This window comes from Elephantulus edwardii, unplaced genomic scaffold (assembly GCF_000299155.1).
Source record: "Elephantulus edwardii isolate Elephantulus edwardi_28Jun2011 unplaced genomic scaffold, EleEdw1.0 scaffold00017, whole genome shotgun sequence".
NCBI classification, from domain to species: Eukaryota; Metazoa; Chordata; class Mammalia; order Macroscelidea; family Macroscelididae; genus Elephantulus; species Elephantulus edwardii.
The window spans coordinates 442,608-460,477 of record NW_006399767.1 but is presented as its reverse complement, the minus strand read 5'-3'; the positions used below and the strand labels follow the sequence as shown (position 1 = coordinate 460,477).

The 17,870-nt window shown below is 40.5% G+C and overlaps 1 protein-coding gene across 1 annotated transcript in view; it reads right to left on the bottom strand.

Moving 5' to 3' along the window:
• Nucleotides 1-17,870, bottom strand: part of PKHD1 (polycystic kidney and hepatic disease 1 (autosomal recessive)) — an 866,042-nt gene that overhangs the window by 793,119 nt on the left and 55,053 nt on the right. The window contains exons 19-22 of the mRNA XM_006882114.1: nucleotides 17,121-17,248; nucleotides 13,751-13,926; nucleotides 10,555-10,696; nucleotides 2,570-2,694 (exon numbers count right to left, since the gene is read on the bottom strand). Coding sequence (XP_006882176.1) covers nucleotides 2,570-2,694; nucleotides 10,555-10,696; nucleotides 13,751-13,926; nucleotides 17,121-17,248 — 571 coding nt within the window. The remainder of the gene's footprint in view (nucleotides 1-2,569; nucleotides 2,695-10,554; nucleotides 10,697-13,750; nucleotides 13,927-17,120; nucleotides 17,249-17,870) is intronic.

The following is a 17,870-nucleotide window of genomic DNA, read 5'->3' as shown; positions in this document are numbered from 1 at the left end:
TATAATAGATTATATATAATCTATAATAATATAATCTATTGCAATAGATTATATATAATCTATAATGATAGATTGATTATATATAATCTATTATGATATGTAATCTACTATTATGGATTATATAATTATATATTATTACATATACACACACACACACACACACACACACTATATACGATTGCTGTTGTTGTTGGGTACCGTCAAGTCAAGTACAACTTATAGTGACTCTATCAACAAAAGATATGAACCTAGTCCAGTCCTGTGCCATCCTCACACTTCTTGACATACAAGAGACCATTGCAGCAGTCACCTTGTCAATCCACCCGGTTGAGGGTCTTGCTCTCCTTTGCCAACCCTCCACCCTTCCCAACATCATGTTTCTCTCCAAGGAATAGCACCTCCTAACAATCTGTCCAAAGTATATGAGGAGAAGCCTCATCATATTTGCCTCCAAAGAACACTCTGGCTGCACCCTCTCCGAGACATACCTATTCGTTTTCTTGGCCATCCATGGGATGTTCAGTGCTCTCTCTACAACCACAGCTCAAAGGCATCAATTGTTTTTCTGTCATCTTTATTCATTTTGCAGGTGTCAGGTACATAGCTAGTAATCCGAAAGACCATGGCCTGAATCACATGCACCTTAGTCCTCAAACTGATATCACTTCTCCTCAATAATCTGGAAATGTCTCTAACTTCAGATGTTCCCAGCGCAATGTGTCTCCTTATTTCCTGACTGCTCAGACCAAGGATGTTAATTGTGGATCCAAGCAAGCTGAAGCTGTTGACCGTTTTAATCTCCTCTCCATTCATCATGACACTGCCTCTTGGTCCAGTGGTAAGAATCTTTGTTTTCTTGATATTGAGAGGCAATCCATACTGAAGGTTGTGTCATCTGCATAACACAGGTTATTGATGAGACTCCCTCCAATCCTGATGCCACATTCCTCTTCTTAGAATCCAGCTTCTCAGATAATTTGGTCAGCATATAGATGAATAGGTATTGAGATAGAATACATCCCTGATGTACTCCCTCCCCAATTCCAAACCATGCCGTGCTCCCCTGATACATTTGCACAACAGCCTCCTATTCCAGGTATAGGTTCTGCATGAGCACAATCAAGTTCTCTGGCATTCCCATTCTCCTCAATGTCAGCCACAACTTGTCATGATCCACACAGTCAAATGCCTTTGCATAGTCAATAAAGCACAAATAGAAATTCTTCTGACATTCCTTACTTTTAGCCAGGATTCATCTGACATAAGCAATGATATCCCTGGTGCCACAGCCTCTTCTAAATTTTGCTTGAACTTCTGGCAATTCCCTATCTATGTACTGTCCCAGCTCATTACTTATGATCTTCAGCAGTATTTTGTTTGCATGTGGTATCAGTGACATTGTTTGATAATTTCCGCATTCAGTTGAATTACCCTTCTTGGCAATAGAATTTCCTGGCATAGACTGGTAAGAGCATCCAAGGCTGCATCTGTTAGTTGAAACAAGTCAATTGGTATCCCATCAATTCCTGGGGCCTTATTTTTTGCCAATGCCCTCAATGCAGCTTCCACTTCCTCTTTCATTACCATTGGCTCCTGTTCATATGGTACTTCCTGAAATTTTTCAGTGTCAGTCAATTCTTTCTGGTACAGTGTCCCTGTGTATTCTCTCCATCTTCTTTTGATGCTCTCTGGGTCATTTAATATATTGCCCATAGCATCTTACAACATTGCTACACAAGGCTTAAATTTGTTTTTCAGTTCTTTCAGCTTGAGAAATACAGAGCTAGTGCTGCTGCATTCATAGTCAAAAAGTCAATTTCAAGTTATATTCTGAAATACAATATTGTAAGTGATAATATTCATATGCATACAAGGAAGACCCATTAACATGACTATTTTTGAAGTATATGTTCCTACATCTAGTGTCAAAGAGGAAGAAATATACCATGGACTGCTAGGAGAACAAACAGGTTCATCCCAGAGAGGTTGAATCCAGGCTGCTCCTTGGATTCTGAAGCTTCCTTTGACATACTTTGGGCATGTTGCAAGGAGGGACCAGTCCTTGGAAAGAAACATCGTGCTTGGGAGGGTGGAGGGACAGCACAAGAGAGGAAGACCCTCAATGACATTGACTGATTCAGTGACCGGGTAAAGGGGGTAGGTGTGTCAGAGACAGTAAGATTGGCACAGGATAGAGCAGGGTTTAGGGCTGTTATACATGGGGTCACTATGAGTCACAGGTGACTCAATAGCACATAATAACAACAACAACAAACTAATAGATACTTATAGTCACTGAAACTGGAAGAGGAAAGTACAGATTATCCCCTACAGCCTGTGGAGGGAGTACTGCCCTATTAGTTTCCTAATTTTGGACTTCTGGCTTCATGACTGTCAAAAAAGAAATTTCTATTATCTTAAGCAATCAAGTATAACTATTTGTTGCAGCAGCTCAAGAAAGCTAATACCCCATTTCTACATCTACATCATTAAAAGCTTATACCATTGTTTACCTCCAAATGTCTTAAAAGTATAAATGAGAAGTGCCACACCCCAACCAGCTTCTTACCAGGTATCACTGTATTGGAAAGTTGAATCTGAAAATGTCCTCCTAAAGGTGGACTTGTCCTCTGCAGTCTTTGTACTGTCACCAGGACCAATTCAGAGCCTTCTGTTCCTTCCACCTGCAAAGAACTATGACACATCAAAAACAAAGCATTAACAACCAGACAAAACACAGCCTCAAAGATCAGCTAAGGTACCATGCTTCAGGCCATCAGCTCCAGCTCCCATAAACGAGGTGTTCTTATATATTCAATGCAGAGTCAAAAGTCTAACTATATGCACAAGCAAAAGAAAAGTCCATGTTCTTCAGATCTTCCATCAGCCCAGTATTCCATCTGGAATAGGACAGGATCTCCATCCAACAAAGATTTCCTTTGAACAAGCACACTCCCTTTTGAATCTGGATTTTAATATATCAATGGTGCCAAACATGCTGTGACATCCCATGCACTGGAATCCTGTTTAGTTATTAAGAATCACAGATTAGAAAGATGATTAATGAAATAGGATCATAGTTGATATATTCTCTTAGGTCAAAAGGCCTGGTGACACACACAGTATTGAATTGAACAGTAGTACCAATTTAAAGCTTAAAAAGGTAAATACACATGTGTTTATATGTATATAAAATGGCTTGGGGCAAAGCTATTTGAATATGAACATATTCTTAAGTTTTATCTCCAAGAAGAGCAGTTGGGGTGATTTTTTCCCATTATGTTTTTCTTCATTTTCAGCAACAAACATAGGTACCATTTCATAATATAATATTGTCACTGATGTTGCTATGCCATTGAATAGATTCCAAGTAAAAATAGCTCAGTGTGACAGGCTACCATGGCCCCATAGATTTTCCTAGGCTTTAACTGTTATAGAAATAGATCACTACATTTTTGTTTTGTTTAATTTTTTGTGCAGAGTCATGGGGGTGGGTTGCAAGCACTCTTGTTCCTGTTTAAAGTCAAGCACTGTGATGTGAAGAGTTTAGTGTTCAGAATGGCATTCCTAGCCATTGAGTTGAACCTTGCCATGTGAATGGATGGGAATATGCAGATAGGATGTGTTAGCCTATCCACAAGGGGACTGACTAGTCTCACCACTAAATTGAGCAGATCCAGCAGCAGAAAAGGAGGGACCTCACCACTAGAAAAGAGAAACCAAAATGATGAAGTTTATCCTTCATGATAAGAGCAACAGCCATAGTGGCTGAAGCAGAGGACCAGAGACTCAACATAAGACAGAGCTGATCTTGGACTTCTACCCCCAAGAGAATGAGAGCAAAGAGCCTTTTCCAAAGTTTGTTGGGCAAGCAGAGGACTGAGGGGGCAGGGTGGACAGCCATGATTGTTGGCAGGACTGAGAACTGTGTAGCATTAGCCTAAACCCGTGATGGCTCAAGGCTGAGGTTCCTGCAAATACATTTTGGAAGTTATTCTGGCTGAGTGATTGTATTCTGCCACTAAACTGGATTATAACCTCTTGACTTCCCCAATATGGTTCTTCTGTGTGATCTGTGAGCTTTCACATTGGAATTTGGACCCAGTAAAGCAGTAAGATTGGTGTTGAGATGAGCAGAAAGAGGTATTGAGAGTGTGGGAGACATGGCTGACCTCATGGGAATTGGTTTTGCGTTGCTGATGCTGTTAACAGGGACAATTCCCCTTTGTGAAGTTAGCATAGATCCTATATGGTTGTCTGCAGAAGGCCTTTGCTATTTTTACAAACAATTATTATACCAGTTGTTGTTGTCAATAGGTGCCACTGAGTTGCCTAAGATTCATAGTGACCCTATGCACAACAGCTCTGAAGCCTGCCCTGTCCTGAGCCAGTATGACTCTCACACACCTACTCTCATTACCCCAGTTACCATGTCAATCCATTTCATCTGGGGTCTTCCGCTCTTGTGTTGTCCCCCTATCCTTCCTAGCATGATGTCCTTCTCACTGGAGTAGGCCCTCCTTGCCACATGCCCAAAATATGTGAGACAAGCTTCAAAATCCTTCCCTCCAAGGAACAAGCGTCTTTCATCCTCTCCAAGGTAAACCTGTTTGTTCTCTTGGTGGGCCATGTTATGTTCAATACACTTCTCCAGCACAACTCAAAGGCATTAATTTTTTTCTTTGGTCATCTCTGGTCATTGTCTAGCTCCCTAATGCATAGCTAGTAATTGAGAAGACCAGAAGCTGAATCAGGCATACCTTAGTCTCCAGATTGACACTGTTGCTCTTCAACACTTTTGAGAGGTCCCTGCCTTCCCTAGAGCAATTAGTCTTTTGATTTCTTGACTGTTGGTTCCAACAATGTTGATTATGGAATTGAGCCAACTTAAGTTGTTAACAACCTCAATCTCTTCTCTTTCCATCATGGTGCTGTCAATTGGCCAAGTGGTGAGAATCTTTGTCATCTTGATGTTGAGCTCTTCAATTTATTCTGAAGACTACAGTCCTTGACCTTCTGTAGCAAACACTTCAGGTCCTCAGTTTCTGCGAGCAAGGTTGTAGATTCTAAATTAGCCTCTACCATTTCATGTTAATAAAGGTGGTGGCATTTGGAGCACAAGACAACAGGCTGGCTGATATAGTTGACTCCCTCTCATTCTACCTCAGAGATCCCTCATCTCTTCATTCAACATAATGTGCTTTTCTTCTCTCCCCCTAGCCTGCCAAAAGTGTAAAAGAGAGAGAAGTACAGATTCTAGCTTTCTGTGCCTGCCTGCAATGAATGGCCCCACACATGCAGAAGGTATGAAAGCATAGTAGAAAGAGATTTGGGGGGAGAGAGGATGTGGAAGAAAATTTTCCTTTTTTAAGGCATAACATCTAATTTCTTCCCATCCTACTAAGCCTTAAGTAAAAATCAAAAGACCAGTTAGAGAATATATATATTCTAGGAGCTTAAAGATACCTATTCTTCAGTTTCTGCATTGTAACAGTAATTTTAATGTTGTTAGGGGTCATTCAGTCAGTAACAACGAATAGGGACTCTGTTGTTATTGTTACATACCATGAAGTCACCTACGACTCATAGCGACTCTATGTACAAGAACCCTAAACCCTGCTCTATCCTATGCCAAACTTATTGTCTCCAATGTCAGAGGCAATTACTCTAGCCAATGAATCAGTCCATTTCATCAACGGTCTTCCTCTCCTGCGCTTTCCCTCCACCCTTCCAAGCATGGCATCCCTCTCCAAGGCTTGGTCCCTTCTTGCAACATGTCCAAAGTATGTCAGATGAAGCTTCAGAATCCTTGCCTCCAAGAAGCAGCCTAGTTTAACTCTCTCCAGGATGAACCTGTTCATTCTCTTAGCAGTCCATGGTATATTCAGTACTCTTCTCCAACACCACAGCTCAAAGGCATCAACTCTCCTTCTATCATTCCTAGTCATTTTCCAGCTCTCTGACGCCATAGCAAGTGATTGCAAAGACCATGGCTTGTATCAGGCACACCTTAGTCAGACGGACACTGTTGTTCTTCAGTATTTTGGAGATGTCTCTAACAGCAGACTTTCCCAATGCAATACATCTTTTAATTTCCTGGCTGCTGGTGCCAAGAGTATTGATTGTGAAGCCAAGGAAACTAAAGCTATTTACAATCTCAATCTCTTCACCATCTATCATGATGCTGCCAATCTTCCCAGTGATGAGAATCTTTTTTTTCTTGATGTTGAGCTTCAATTCATATTAAAGACTGCAATCCTTGACCTTCTGCAGCAAGCACTTCAGGTCCTCCCAAGTTTCAGCAAGTAGGGTTGTGTCATCTGCATAACACAGATTGTTGATGAGTCTTCCTCCAATCCTGATGCCACATTTCTCCTCAAAGAGCCCAGACTCCCAGATAATCCATTCTGAATATAGATTGTAAAAGTGTGGAGATAGTATACATCCCTGACATACATCCTTCCCAATTTTGAATCATTCAGTGTTTCCTTGTTCTGTTCTGATGACTACCTCCTGGTCCAAGTATAGGTTTCACATAAGCACAATCAAGTGTTCTGGAAGGAGAATAGGGACTCTATGTATTGAAAAAAAAATGATAACGTTGCCCTATCCCATTTGATCCTTACAATCACTCTTATATTTGAGTAAATTCTTACAGTCACTATATCAAGCCACGATATTGAGGGTCTGATCCCTCCTGACAACAATGCTGAAGAACATCAATTGAAGAAAATCAATCACACCCTCCCCTTTTGAAGAATCAGTCCAGCTGCCCTTCTATTAAGACAGGTTTACTGATCTTAGCAGGCCAAGGTAATTAAATATTCTTTATCAACTCAAGTCAAAGGAATAAATTCTTCTTCTTTGTCCCTTATTCATTGTCCAGCTTTGTCATGCAAATGAGGAAACCGAGGACCATGGCTTGGGACACGTGCACCTTAGTCTTCAAAGTGACATCTTTACTTTTTAACATTTTAAAGAGATCTTTTGCACATGTGTTCAGTTAAATTTTTGACTACTAATTCCATAAAGATCCCTGTGGGTTTTGGTAAAACAAAATCTTTGGCAATGTCAATATTTTCTCTGTATCCCATGATGTTTCTTATTGGTCTACTTGACAGTATTTTTTGTTATCTTTAAATTGCAATATAACCCAGGCTAAAGGTTCTAGTTTTTGCTTTTCTCAGTGTTTCAACCCCTATTTATTTTAGCAAGCAAAGTTGTGTCATCTGCATATCAAAGGTTGTGAGTCAGTCTATAATACTGAGGTTACGATCTTCATACAGTCCAACTTCTCAGAGTATTTGCTCAGAACAGAAATAAGTATGACAAAAGAATACAATTCACATGCACATTTCCCCTGATATTAAACCACACTTGTATGTATATTAACTCCTTGTATGTTTTAATAACTGCCTTTTGGTCTATATAGTTTACACAAGAACACAATTAAATGCAATTTTGATTCTCCTTAACTTTATGATTTAGTATGCTCTACATAACAGAATGTCTTTGCATAGTCAGTAAATTACAGGTCAATGTTGTTGTTGCTGTTGTTGTTGTTGTTGTTATAGGCCGTCAAGTCACTTGCAGCTCATAGCAACCCTGTGCACAACAGCTCTGAACCCTGCTCTATCTTGAACCAATCTCATTGTCTTTGACAAACCTACTTCTATTACCCCAATTGCTTAGTCAATCCATCTCATCCGGGGCCATTTGCTCCTGCACTGTCCCTCCACCTTTCCAAACATGCTGTCCCTCTCCAAGGACTGGTCCCTCCTTGCAACATGCCCAAAGTATGTCAGACAGAGCTTCAAAATCCTTGCCTCCAAGGAGCAGCCTGGTTTCACCTTCTTCAAGATAAAACTGTTCTCCTAGCAGTCCAATACTCTTCTCCAACACCACAACTCAAAGGCACCAATTTTTCTTCTTTCATCCTTTATCACTGTTCTCTTTTCTAATGCATAGCAAGTAATTGCAAAGACCATGGTTTGGATCAGGTGCACCTTAGGCTCCAGACTGGCATCATTGTTCTTCAGTACTTTAGAGAGGTCCCTAACAGCAGATTTTCCCAATACAATTAATCTTTTTCTTTCCTGGTGGCTGGTACCAAGAGTGTTGATTGCGGAGCCAAGAAAACTAAAGCTGTAACAATTTCAATCTCTTCACTGTCTATCATGATATTGCCAATTGATGCAGTGGTGAGAATCTTTGTTTTCTTGATACTGAGCTTCAATCCATATTGAAGGCTGCAGTCCTTGAAGTTCTGCAGCAAGCGCTTCAGGTCCTCCTCAGTTTCAGCAAGCAAACTTTTATCATCCATATAATGCAGGTTGTTGATGAGTCTTCTTTCAACCTAATGCCATATTCCTCCTCATACAGTCTAGCCTCCCAGATGATCTGTGTCACATATAGATTAAAAAGCTATAAATATAGGATGCATCCCTGGCATACACCTTTCCTGATTTTGAACCAATAAGTGTTTCCTTGCTCTGTTCTGTTGACTGCCTCCTGGTTCAAGTATAGGTTTCACATAAGCACATTCAAGTGTTCTGGGATTTTCATTCTCCTCAGAGTTAGCCACAGTTTGTTCTGATCCACACAAATAAACTTTGTCAATGAAACACAGGCATTCTTCTTGTACTCTGTTTGCAGCCAAGATCCATCTAACATTAGCTATAGTATCCCTAGTGCCACAGCCCCTTCTAAACCCAGCCTGCACATCTGGCAGTTCTCTGTTGATGTGTTATTTCAGTCATTTTTAGATAATTTTCAGCAGAATCTTGCTTGCATGTGATATTAATAATATTGCTTGAAAATTTCCATAGTCTGTCAGTTTACCTATTTTTGTAATGGGAACAAATATGGATCTCTTCCAGTCAGTTGTCTAGGCAGTTGTCCTCCAGATTTCTTGGCATGACTCAATGAAGTTCATCCAGCACAGCGGCTGCTTATTGAACTATGTCAATTGGTATACCATCAATTCCTGTAGCCTATTTTTTTTGTATTTTTTCAGAGCAGCTTAAACTTCCTCCTTTATCACCATTGCCTCTTGATCATATGTTGTTTTATGAAATTCTTCTGTGTCAGCCAATTCTTTTTGGTACAAATGACTCTATCTCCTTTCCTGTTCTTTTAATGCTTTCTGAATCATTTAATATTCTGACCAAAGCATCTCAAAGCTTAAATTTGTTCTTCAGTTCCTTCAGCTTAAGAAATTCTGAGTACAGCCCTTTTGATTTTCTGACTCCAGCTCTTTGCACATTTGATTATAATACTTTGCTTTGTCTTCCCACATTGCCATTTGACATCTCCTGTTCAACTCCTTAATGTCTTGATTTCTTGGCTTGGCTTTGGCTTCTCGGCATTCTAGTGCAATATTCAGAATCTCTTCTGACATTCATCTGGGTATTTTTCTTCCTCCTCTGTCTTTGTAATGAATGACCTTTTGCCTTCTCCATGGATGATATTCTTGATATCCACCCATAGCTCATCTGATCTTCACTCATTAGTGTTCAAGTCCTCAAACCTGTTTCTGAGATGGTTTTGAAATTCAGGTAAGATAGACTCGAGGTCAGATTTTGGCTCCTGTGTATTTTATTTAACCTTATTTAGCTTTATTTTGAACTTTCATATGAGTAGTTAAGAATCTGTTCCACAATCAGCACCTGGCCTGGTTTTCACAGCTGATATGGAGCTTTCCTAATCTGATGTTTATGTTTCTTATAAAAGGTATTTGCAATTAATACACCATGGATTGTACAGAATTCTATCATTCTATCTCCCACCTCATTTCTGTCATCAAATCCATGTTTTCTGACTAGTGATCCTTTTCCCCTGTTCCCAGCGCTGCATTTCAGTCACCCATTATAATTAATGCATCTTGAGTGCATGTTCGATCACTCTAATATTCTTTGTTTTTAACCAAAAATCATTTGCTGTTTGAAAGAATAGTCTTGTTCAATGTCCTCTTCTAAATTTGCTACAGTCGTTTTTTTATAAAATTATCCTCAGCGAAACTGTTAATTAGAAGCCAAACGTTTGATGCTTTTTAAGCAACACTTCCTGGGCTCCAATGCCACCTGGTGGTTATTTCTTAGAAATAACTACTTTAGTTACTTAAACTGTTCAAGAAATAGAAAGATTAATACATGTGACTGAAATGGAGGGAAACGGCAAGAAGGGGAAATGCTACCATTGATAGAAGTCTCTTTAAACATTTTCACTGAAAACTAAAGATTGTTCACCCTTTGAACTATTCATTCTCAAAATGTGATGGCCAAGTTAGTGGAAACGCTATCACGAGGGACGACATCATGAAGAGAAATTTTCAGGCACCACCCTAGACCTGCTGAATTACAGATTTTGAGATGATATCCTGTCATTTGAGCTTCAGTATGTCCTCCAGGTAAGCCTGACATTGCCTGCTGACTTTTGAGAACCACTGCCTTACGCAATAAGATAGGCAGCTTTTCCTGCTGAAAGCCCCACCTCTGTGCCCCCCAAACCAACGAGCAAGTTAAGGTGGAGCAGACAAAAAAGACTGCTCCCTACCTTGCAGTGATGAGCGGGAGCTTGGAGCCACAGCGCACAGGCCACAGGGTGACATTGTAGAGCGGAGGGGAGCCTGCCACTGAGAGCGATTCCACCAGGTTGATTCCACCTGGGCGAGCTGTTCCGGAGTCGACTTGAGAAACTACAGAGCAAAGATCTGGTTATTAAGTAACTCAGGACCACACACACACACCTGCAGTGTGAAGAAAAAAAAAAAAATCCCAGCTGGAGATGCGGAATTACTCAGACCTCACTCATCCCTCTATAGTCAGAACCAACTCGAAGCTGACCCTCCTGTGGGTTTTAAGAGGCTGGAAATCGCAAGGAAGTAGAGTGTCAGTCTTTCTCCTGTCGAGCAGCTGGTGGATTTGAACTGCTAGAAAGGTGTCACCTATGGTTTAGCAGGCCAATTCCCTACTCGGCCACAGGGTCACATCCACTCAGGGCCATTTTTGTCCATGGCAAGAGAAGGGAAAGTAGGCCCACCATTATGTTTAGGAAATGCAAGGTCATGGTTTAAGGAGATGAAGATTGATTTTATAGCAAAAGTCAGTCCACTCCGAGCCTGCCAAGCATCGTTCTCTGCATCCTCAGAGACGTCCCTCAGAGGTAAGGTACTACTGCAAAACAAGACTCGGTCTCTCTGTATTTCTGTCCTTGTTTATCTGTTTTTCTCTTTGAGTCTCCCTCTCTCATTGCTGTTGATTCAGAATCGACTCATAGTGCACTCCCATCCCCTCTTCAATCAGGTTTCTGAGGATATAAATTGCACAAGAGATTGGTTTTCCCCCTCTGAGTCTCTGGTAGATCTTCATAATCAAAGAGGCTGGAGCCTTTCGGTTAGACAGACGACTCCCCCTTTTGCACTGTGCCACTTATGGTCAAGTTAAATAAAGAAATATGGAACAGTAGTGACACCGTAGGGAATTATAACCCACAGACCCTTACGTAAGTAGACAAAATAATTTGAGCTAGTCAATCAGATGCTGCTACGAAACTGCTACTCAGTCACACAGATCTGATTCCAACCAATCACAGTTTTGCTGGCATCACTTTCGGTTTTGCCTGCTGGCCTCACTCCCCTCTTGGTCCTAGACCAGGCAGAAAACCCTCCGCCCTCCTCTTGTTAAATGTACCAAATCAACAAGATAGACTCAAGTATGATTACTGATCAAGCATGCAAAGTTTATGTTTTCAGTAAATAATCTTTAAAGCAAATTCTGGCCAACAGAGAAACTAGATAAAATGGACAGTAAAGCATTTCTTCTAAGACATCCCAGTTTTCTGTCCTAAATGGCCCCCTCAGTTCGCACACCTGGATAATCCCAGATACTAAAGGATGTGGTGGCAACAAAGTGGGTGCAGTGAGAAAGAGCTCTAGATCTGAAATTATTCAGGGGTTTTGAGGGGTAGAAATGAATTCAGATGAGAGAAGAGAGAAAGAGAGAGCATCTTTTAAACAGTTCTGAGTTTCCCAATCACTGAATTCAAACGTAGGACGTACACGTAGTCCTGGGTAGACTTGGAGTCACAAAAGCCCCAACCCCCTAACAACCGTTGCCTTAGGCACAAAAAAAAAATCCAGAGAGTTACTCCAACCCCTTATAGGAAAATTACCATTTTCTAAGTGCACCAGAGCATGAACAAAGTTGATAAATGGTGACCCAGTCTGACTCAGCTGCCACAAATTTAAATCAATAAAACAGATAAATAGAATCATCATGACGATTAAAGATGGCGGTGTAATAGGAAGTTGTGCTGCTAACCTGAAGTCTGGGTGGCTCTTGTGGTTTAAATCTACCAGCTGCTCAGGACAGAGATGGGTAACCTTGCTCATCTCATTGTGACCTCCAGTCTCGGAAACCCAAAGGAGGGTCACTGTGGGTCAGAACTGACTGAAAAGCAGCAAGTGTCTGAGTTTGAATTTTGGGTGCCACCCACCTCCAAGATCTCCTGTATTCACTTCTGGAATATGTAGGCAAAAAATTGAAAATGTGTCCCTTTGGAAGTGAAAATGGCATTTAAATCATGGTGTTAATAATGATCTCAACCTTTTCTCCTTAGAACAAGAAGTTCTAAAAGTAGCAACGCTGAGCCTAGAGTCACAATAGATATGATGGAATCAAGAAAAGTGAATGAAAGCTTGAAACCAGAAAGTGAAATGTACTGTTCTGCCTTGGCGGTGAGCTTCTGCTCCTCTGAGTGTACATCACTATCACACAGGGCCTCAGATGGGTATTTTGTCCCAAAGACTTGTGGGAAAGCAGGACAAGCAACATTATTGTGCCCAAGAGAGACCACGGGAAGCTTCCGGGAGGAAGGGGCCTGGATTTCAATATGAATAAAGACTAGGAGAATTAGAATGGCCAGAAAGGACTAGAGCCTTCTCTTAACCTCTACCTCTCACTAAGTCGGCCTCAAGAGTCATAAATCAGACTTTTAACTCACTGATATCGCCAGGTTTATGCCAGCACTTTGTATGACAGACATTAACCCACAACATGATAGAGAAATTTTGCTGGTCTAATAACAAAAAATCCAATTCATTGTCACATTGGTTCACAAGCCTAATGACCCTTCATAGACTGTCCAAGGATGTAAGCCTTAATAGGAAGAGATGGCCCATCATTTTCCTGTAGAATCAGTGGTGAATTTAAAGTCTCAGACCCATAGGCTACACCAGGAGAGTTCTCTGACCTAATAAAAATTTGGTTTATATTTATGGAGCACTTACTATGGATCAGGAACTATGATAAATTATACAGTAGTTATACTTTATGTTATATTTTAGTTAATCTTTACAGTATTCAGTGGGATGATATTGTTAGGTACCATCAAGTTGACTGTGAGTCAGAGTGGCCACATGAACAAGGATAAGAATCTCACCCTTTTCTGTTCCACCCTCAAAATCAATCTCTGATACACTTAAGCCCATTATTGAGATAGAATCCTTACTATGAAAAAAGCAAAACTACAAAAAATATTGATAAAACAGAGGTAAAAGCATAGATGCTTAACAATGCCAATCAATAGCACCGGAATAAGTAAAGACTAAGTCACAGCACCCCAACTTTGTCTCTTGGGTAAGCAAAAAAATCATTGCTCCTCCTCCTTCTGCTTCCTCATTAAAAAGAAGCAAATAAATCTGTGATAGGCATGTGACAGGCCCATAGAGGAGAGTGGCTTGGGTGGTTACCTGTTAGGTTTGTGTCTGCGATAATGATTTCATCCACGTAGAATGAGCCCACCTCCTTCATCAGAGGAAGGAAATTTATCTGATGAACCAGCACTGAGGCATTATCTGGAGGGGCCTGCAGATCTCCAGAAGGACGCACACAAGTCTCCCAGAGGTTGATGCAGGTGAACACCCAGCTGAAAAACAAGTGTCCAGCAGAAATGGGGCTCTGGATATGCATGATTAGTCCTCTCCATTCCAGCCCCGCATCTCAAAGCTTGGAACCTGCAGACTGTGCAATCCAGGGGAGGGTCCCTGTGGATGCACCCAGACAGCGCCACAGGCGTTAGCTCCCCACCCATTCTAAGGTTGGTTCAGCTCCTCTTCAGATAGAACACTTTCTTTGTGACTTGACATCAAGTCAATTCTGACTGTGGGTGTCACTGTAGAATTGAGCTCCATGGGATTCTCAGCCGTTGATGTTTCAGAGGTAGAGCAGCATCAAGCCTTTCTTCAGTGACACCACTGGGTAGATTTGAATTTCTAACATCTTTGTTAGCATCTGAGCATGTTAATTATCTGTGGAACACTGCAAATCCTCGATGTAACATTATTTTTCTTTTTTAAATTTTTTGTTTTGTGATCTTTTTCCTACACTTTCTTTTAAACTTTTATTTGGAACTAATTGTGGTTCACAGAGATTATAGAAAGTACATTGAGAAATCTCCAACTTTAAAGTATATTTATCCAATAATCCAGTATTAGTATTTTATATTACTTTAGCATATTTGGCAAAACATTTTATGCTGAGCAACAGTTAAGTAGACTACAGAACTTACTTGGATCTCATCAGGTTTACATACACTCTTTTTATTTATTGGTTTGTTTACAAAGTTTATATTATTTCACACTATTCTTCATTCATATTGTGTTTCATACAATCATTCTCATGCATTAAATTAATCACCCTGGGTCTTGCCCGTCATTTTTAGGAAAGTTTCAGAAAAGTTGATTTTCATTCATTCATTCATTCATTGTTGCACAATTACCTCCCTCCTCCATGTCCTACCCCCTCCCCAGTCCACTTTGCAATGTATCTCTTATTCTGGACCATTGTCTTATATATAATGCTTAATCATATATTCCTTTTAAACAGTTCTCTCCCTCATCTGTTCCACTATAATATTCATTATCTAGCAACTCTTTTCCTCCCAACCCCCAGGTCCTTCCTGCTTCATAACAGTGGTGTTATGCAGCATTTGTCCTTTTGAGACTGAGACATTTCACTCAGCATAATGATCTCCAGGGTCACCCATGTTGTTGTTGTTGTTGTTGTTGTGTGCCATCGAGTCACTTGCAACTCATAGTGATCCTATATACAAGAGCTCTAAATGCCATTCTGTCCTGTGCCAACCTAGCCATCTCACTTATTCCCACCACTCCAGTCACAGAATTAATCCATCTCATCGAAGGTCTTCCTCTCCTTTGCCGCCCCTTCGCTTTGCCAAACATCATGTCCCTCTCCAAGGACCAGTCCCTCCTTGCAACATGCCCAAAATATGGGTCACCCATGCTGTATAATATTTTATAAGTTCATTATTTTTCAGTGCTACATAGTATTCCATTGTGTGAATATACCATCATTTTTCTATCCATTTATTTGTTGATTCTATCTCTCTCTTGTTGCCATTGAGTTTTCACTCAAAGCTGACTCTTTGATGGGTTTCCAAGGTTGAAAATCACACGTGAGGAGATTGCCCATCTTTCTTCCTCCAAGTCATTAGGGGATTCAAACCACCAGAAAAAACTCGTCCTCTGGGTTAGTAATGTAATTCTCTACAGATAACACTAATAAGTCACATTTTAAATCAAGTATTCATTCGTCGCATTCAATGCCATAAAGCATTGAATATTATAGTGTCATAGTGATATTATAATATCATTTTCTGTCCTTATATGTTAAGGATATAACCACAGACAAGATTGATAATCTTGGACATCACAGGCCTTATTTGGGTTTAAAACCCATATTTGCAAAGAAAACTGAATCAAGAGATTAAGATGTCTGGTTTGTACTCAAAGCTTGGTTCACTCACTGAATGAATTTTCCAGATCCAAAATACAAACCCCTTGATTTTAACCTATAACAAATTACCTTAGAGGACAGAATAGAACTGCCCCATAAGGTTTCGAAGGCTGTAATATTTATGCTACATCTACATTTCCCTTAGCAGTTGAGTGCTTAATCACTGCATCACCAAAGCCCTGAGTAAACTTTATTTTTTTAATTTTTTTAAATTTTTATTGTATTATTTTTACGTGTACCATCAAATCAGATCTGACTGGTACAGGAGGAGATTGCCCCCTCCTTCTCCAGCAGAGCATCTGTTGGATTTGAACCGCATACCTCTGGGATTGCAGTGCAGTGTCTTGCCACCAGAGCTCCCTTGAATAAACTTTATTAAATCCTAAATTCTGAATGCCAATTCTCATCTGAAATGTCAGTAAATGCTCTCTATAACCTCTTCCAAATACACTGTTCTACAGTCCTTTCCCCATGAGAAATGGCAAAATTCACCTAGGGGGAATTATGGGCTTGCTAACTAAACACAAACAAAAAACTGGTGTGAGGGAGCTGATTCTGACTTCTGGTGACCCCTCGTGTGTCAGAGGAAGACTGCTCCCTAGGGTTTGCATGACTGCAACTTTTTTAGAAGTAGCTTGTCAAACCTGTAATTCCAAATTGCTTTTGTGTGGATTTGAACCTGCAACCATTTCTTTTGGTTAACCACCAAGTGCATTAATCATTTGTGTAAACTACATATTCCCCCCTTGACAACTAACTACTCTTAAATCTAACTTCTTTGCCAAAGAAAATGTGTTCAAAGTCTCAGGTTAGCACAAAGGGCTAAATGTAAGTGATAAAACTTCACAAAGCCCCAGAGAAACATTGGATCAGGAGTTGATTATGCTCACCGAAAGATCAGTAGTTTAAACTCAACAGCTGCCCTGTGATAGAAAGATGAAGCAATCTGATTCTACAAAGATTCATAACCTAGGGAGCTCTGATGGCCTAGTGGCAAGAAGCTGCACTGTAATCCCAGAGGTATACGGTTCAAATCCACCAGATGCTCTGCTGGAGAAGGAGGTGCAATCTCCTCCTGTACCAGTCAGATCCGATTTGATGGTATACACAGAAAATAATAAAGTGATAATTAAAAAAAATTTATAACCTTAGAAATATCATGAGGCAGATCTACCCTGTGCTATAGGGCTGCTATGCATTGGAATCCACCTGATGACAGTTTTATTTTGTTGGCTAATGCTTCCAGTGGCCCATTATTCTCACAGAACTCAGAGCTATCACCACCAATCATCTCAGATTAGCTACCTCTCAGGCCTGGTCTCCACAGGGCTCCAGTCACAGGAAATGTTCTTCATGATGCTCTGAGAGTCAACTGTGATGGTCAAGATTATCTTCAAGATGTCATTCACGCAGACTTTGTATGCCAAGCACAGCTATAAACACCAAATCAGTCTGTCAGTTCTCTTTGTGCAAAAAACAGCCCTGTACTCAGTATGGAGAATAACTCACATCTCTAGAACCTTCTGACATCACATGAGAAAGAGGCCTGCTGCTACCCTCATGGAGCTTACCACCTGGAAAGGAGAATTCCTTTCATTACTTTTTCCCCCCAGCAGAATACCTAGTAGTGTTCTTATAAGTAGAGATTTGAATAGAAGAGGAAGGAAAACAATCATAGGTCTAGTGCCTCCTTTAGAAAATTAGCCTAATTTTACCCAAGACATTTGCCTTCTTTCTCTGACTCTCATTCCCCTACCTTCAGCCCCAGACATAAACTTCTAACTTTAAGTATAAAATTCTTCTACATAAGAGGATGTTAAAGTGAGTTAATTTGTTTTTTAATCTTGGCACTTGGAACCAAACAGCTGTTTGCTGAGGGGTTGTCCTGCACATTGTAGGGTGTTCAACAGCTTCCCTGACCTCTACCCACCAGACATCTCTAGAATTCTCACTCCCAGTTCAGTTTTTTACAAACAAAATCAGCTCCAGGCAATATCAAATGACCCCTGAAGAGCAGCCATGGAGAAGAATTGCTGCTCAAGAGTGAAGGCTGGA